This window comes from Myotis brandtii, unplaced genomic scaffold (genome assembly GCF_000412655.1).
Source record: "Myotis brandtii unplaced genomic scaffold, ASM41265v1 scaffold565, whole genome shotgun sequence".
NCBI classification, from domain to species: Eukaryota; Metazoa; Chordata; class Mammalia; order Chiroptera; family Vespertilionidae; genus Myotis; species Myotis brandtii.
In genome coordinates this window covers 1780270-1785036 of record NW_005370105.1, presented here as the reverse complement: position 1 = coordinate 1785036, position 4767 = coordinate 1780270, and the positions used below count along the sequence as shown (strand labels likewise).

The window sequence follows — 4767 nt, the reverse complement described above, 5'->3', positions numbered from 1 at the left end:
GCAACCCAAGCCTCCTGCTCGCTCCAGCTCCGTGGCCGCCGCCATCTTAGTTGGGTTAGTTTGCATACTCGCTCCTGATTGGCTGGTGGGCATGGCTTGAGCGTAGCGGAGGGACGGTTAATTTGCATGTTTCTCTATTATATAGGATGGGTGTTGGAAAATACAACTGGCTGTCACACCCTTATTTTCACAGATACTGCTTAGGATAGGCCAGTGGTTGGCAAACTGTGGCTCGGCAAACCACGGCTCGCGAGGCACATGCGGCTCTTTAGCCCCTTGAGTGTGGCTCTTCCACAAAATACCAGCTCTTCCACAAAATACCGACTTCTGCGCATGGGCCACGAAGTTTCAATCGCACTGTATGTGCACGCCTGCACGTGGTATTTTGTGGAAGAGCCACACCGAAGGGGCCAAAGAGCCGCATGTGGCTCGCGAGCCGCGGTTTGCCGAACACGAGGATAGGCTAAAGTAGATACTCAGTTTAAAAAGTGAGATATTTTAAATTAAAATATCAAGTAATGAATCTAGGTGGAACATGGTTTTGACAGAGACATTAAAGATGAAGGCAAGTGCCCTGGGGGCTCAGTGGTTAGAGCATCAGCCCACGCACGGAAAGGTCTTGGGTTTGATTTCTGGTCAAGGGCACGTACCTGGGTTGCAGGTTCAATCCCCAGCCCCAGACAGGGCGTGTGTGTGAGGCAACCAATTGCTGTGTCTCTCTCACATCAATGTGTGTGTGTCTCTCTCTGTCCCTCCCAGTCTCTAAAGTCAATGGAAAAATATCCTCAGGTGAGGATTAACAACACAAAACAAAACAAGACCATAGGCAAGTAACTGGTCTCAGGAGCGCTGAGGGCAGGGTGCAGCCCAGATGGTGGATGGTGATCAGGGCCGGGGTGCAGGGCAGCCCCAGGCTCCCTTAGCTACTCCACACTTCACACTCCGGGTCTCGGCGGCCGCAGTGCTTGGAGAGGCCGCTCTGAGCCGCCGCAGTCTGTCCCTTTCTCTCTCTCAGGCTAGGCCAATGGTCGGCAAACTGCGGCTTGCGAGCCACATGCGGCTCTTTGACTCCTTGAGTGTGGTTCTTCCTAAGTCTTAGGAGTACCCTAATTAAGTTAATAACAATGTACCTACCTATATAGTTTAAGTTTAAAAAATTTGGCTCTCAAAAGAAATTTCAAAAAAAAAAAAAAAAAGAAATTTCAATTGTTGTACTGTTGATATTTGGCTCTGTTGACTAATGAGTTTGCCGACCACTGGGCTAGGCTGAGACTAGAAGTCGCCACAGTCATACCGCTGTGGGATGAAGTAAGACGGTTCTAAGGTTGTCTTTCAGAAGCTCCTCTGCAGCCCCAGGGCTAGCGTGGTGGCATTTTCGCCTCCGGGTCTGAGCGGGGCTCTGTGCACAGGGAGCTGCGCAGGAATTGAACTGCGTTGTGTTCCTTCGCCCAGTGGCCCTCGGATACCCCGGAGCTGGACTCGAAGGCGCTCTCGGCCGGCTCGCAGTTCGTGGGCCTCATGGCCGTCCTCACGGCCTGCTTTTCCAGTGGCTTCGCGGGGGTGTACTTCGAGAAAATCTTAAAAGAAACCAAGCAGTCGGTGTGGATCAGAAACATTCAACTGGGTAAGTCTGAAGTCTTTGCTAATGTGACTTTTTAAGGTGGTTATATTGTTACATCTAAAGATTTCTATAGATCTTCAAGTAAACAAGCCTTTCATGAAACTGCTGTTGATCCAAGTACCTGGCAAGGTTTTGGCCCTTTAAAAAGGTTGTACTTTAAATGACTGCCTTTTACTCAGGAATGTGGGATTTGAGGTCTGTGACGAAGGGTGGGTGGAGGCTGTTTCTGTCCTCAGCGTTTGGGGCCTGAATGTGGCTGCGTTTTTCCCGGAAGATGTTGCCAAAACATATATATTTCCTCTCCTGTGAACTGTACTTACAGAGCTTTGTATGTTGCTCTGAGGATTAGATGAGAAAATGCATGTGAAGAGTTGGGGATAAATACCTTGCACGCAGTAGGCCCTGATGTCAGCTGTTGCCATCAACACGCAAATATCAGGAGAGAGAAAGAGGCAAGGTTTGTGTGAGTTGCCCACAATTTTCTTGAATTATAAATGAAACATGGAAATCATTCCGAATGGATGATTCTGTGGAACTTCATGGATTTCTGTTCATTGCTCTGACCTCACACACAATCCAGTGGTGAGCTGGCTGAGGTCTTAAAAGGACACGTAGATCAGTACAGAGCTTGGAATTACAAACCATGAATGAAAGCACTGTATCCTTTTCCAAACACGCAGATTGGTATAACCTGTTGGATCCCAGTTTGGGAGTGTTTCACACAATTTTAAATAAATAAAGTCAGTGATGTAAAACTCCACGTCTGGCGGAGGATTGATGCTACAGCTGGGCCTGCACAAGACCGGGAAGACAGGCTGTTCATTCAGCATTGGTTCCGTTGTAAGATGGACGGTGGAGAAGGCTGGTTAGTAATTGTCAGGGGTCACCTGGTGCAGTGGTCAAGGTCGTGTCTCCTGGCCGCGGCGGGGACCCAGTCCTGAGCCCGTCCCTTAGCTGCCGCGTGAGCTCAGCAGGTTTATTTAGCATCTCTGTGGCCCAGTTTCTCCAGCTGTAAAATGGACAAGACTATCTACCCCGTAGGTTTGTTGTGAGTTCACACGCGTAAATCACCCAGGACAATTCGTGTTATATGTGCATTTCATGTTATTGTTCATACAATGGACAACTATGCAACGGATAGAAGACTGCAGATCTGCACATACTGCTGCAGATGTACCCTTCTGCATTTGATGCACTTTAGTAATTACCCAGTGTGATTCTAATACAAGGCCGTACCTGTGCGAGCACTGATTTCTGTCATTTTGTAGCATGCCAGTGTTATCTTCGAGTTCGAAATGAGAGATGTTAGGATGGAGTTGGCAAAACGCAATTTTGGGAAGATGGTCTCCCCTCCCCCCAGTCCCCTCCCGTGGAACACAGTGGCTACTTACGGCTTTATCAACACTGCTGTCCTCACGCACGGCTCATTCCTTACAGGCTCCCTGAACTCCACTCCCCGAGGAGGTTTGGGGACCTCTGAGATCAGGTCCTGGGCAGCTCTGCGGGGGATGGGGGAGGGCAGGGAGGGGGAGGGGTGCAGTGAGTGAGGCACCTGCTGTCCTGAGTGACCTTCCCTCCCGAGGCCTCGGCAGCGAGGCCCATGACTGCGTCTCAGCGCTGATTTTCTGTTGTTACTTACTGACCCTTCCCGCTTCCTGCGAAGGAAGGAAGAGTGCAGGCCACACACATGAGCGTGTATGCCTGCAGGTGCGTGTGAATACATGAAAGTCTGTGTCTGGCTGCAGGAAGGCACAGATGCACTGACATGTGCCCAAAGCGAGCATTTTCCAACTCTTCACAGGGGCAGCCGTGCAGTCATGTGATTCTGCATTATCTGTGTTAATGCTCTAAGATGTAGGTCCGTCACCACTGCTCTTTTTCTGTTCCCACGTCTTCCTCTTATATTCATAGCACTAAGCGCACTTTTGTTAAATTTACATAAATGTCCAAGTAAACAATTTAAAAGAAAAGTATAAAGTTATGTGCAATGGCCAGACATCTCTGATACTCCCGTCTTGCAGGCTTCTTTGGGAGCGTGTTTGGCTTGATGGGCGTGTACGTGTACGACGGAGAGCTGGTGTCACAGAACGGGTTTTTCCAGGGCTACAACCGGCTGACCTGGGCAGTTGTTGCTCTTCAGGTAAAGCATTCACTGTCCTGTGTGAGGCAAATGCACTGGCTTTAATGCAGAGGATCAGAGGCCCCGATGAGCTGCGGGAGGGGCCGGGTCCCCCTGGCTTCTCCGGAAGTAAATAGCGCTGGTCTGCGTGCCCCCGAGAAAGTGGCGGTGAGGAGGGGCTGGGAGGGCCCGGGAGGGCCCGGGCCTTCGCTTTAACAGGGGGAGATGCCCCCGTGAGAGCAGGAGGCTGGAGCCGGGCAGATAGAACTTCCCACTTCTCTGCCGTGGGCACAGGAAGGTGGTCACCCATCAGCTCAGGAAGCAGGGCCAGAGGTGCAACTGGGGACAGTGCGTCCCTCCTGTGGCCACATGTTGGCACAGCCGATGCCCTGAGAGTGTGCAGGCTGAGCCCTGTCACCTCCAGGCTGATCACCGCCCGGGAGGGTGGGAGACGCAGCTGCAGGTCCTGCCTCGCAAAGCTGCTCGGGAGGAGCAGGGTCCCTGCGGAAGGTGGTCGGGGAGCCAGGGGCGGGGCTGCGAGGGCAGGAAGGATGCTCTGTCTGTACCACAGAGGAGACAGGGCGAGTGCAAGTTCAGAGAAGCGCGTAGAGGCAGGAAGTCAGTTCCATGCGATGGCCTTGACCTTAGAGAGGAAACCCTCTGCCCTTAGGAAGTGGCTGTGGGACGAAAAGGTTTGGACCGTTGGTCGGAGGGACCCACAGGAGTGAGTAGACGAGAGAGCACTGGGGGACGGGACTCAGACACAGACATCCCTGCAGTGACTAGGGGGGCCTCTGCCCACTTCCTCCCTCAGGCTCTGCCCCTCCCCTAGGCGAGAGGCGAGGGGAAGGAGTCCAGAACGGGCGGCAGGAAGGAGACTGCGGGGTGGCCACACCCCCACTCACTAGCCGCAGTGGGCACCTGAGGGGTTTGGTAGGAAGTTCTCTCTGCTCCTAAGGAAAGAGCACCGATAAAACTGCTTTAGGGAAAGTAAGTGAGAACAATGAGAGGGGGGTTGGATGGGGAG

At 52.2% G+C, this 4767-nt stretch overlaps 1 protein-coding gene across 1 annotated transcript in view; it reads left to right on the top strand.

Annotated features, from left to right (window-relative positions):
- SLC35A3 (solute carrier family 35 (UDP-N-acetylglucosamine (UDP-GlcNAc) transporter), member A3) overlaps nucleotides 1-4767 on the top strand; it is a 12638-nt gene that overhangs the window by 3418 nt on the left and 4453 nt on the right. The window contains exons 4-5 of the mRNA XM_005878550.2: nucleotides 1453-1624; nucleotides 3643-3761. Coding sequence (XP_005878612.1) covers nucleotides 1453-1624; nucleotides 3643-3761 — 291 coding nt within the window. The remainder of the gene's footprint in view (nucleotides 1-1452; nucleotides 1625-3642; nucleotides 3762-4767) is intronic.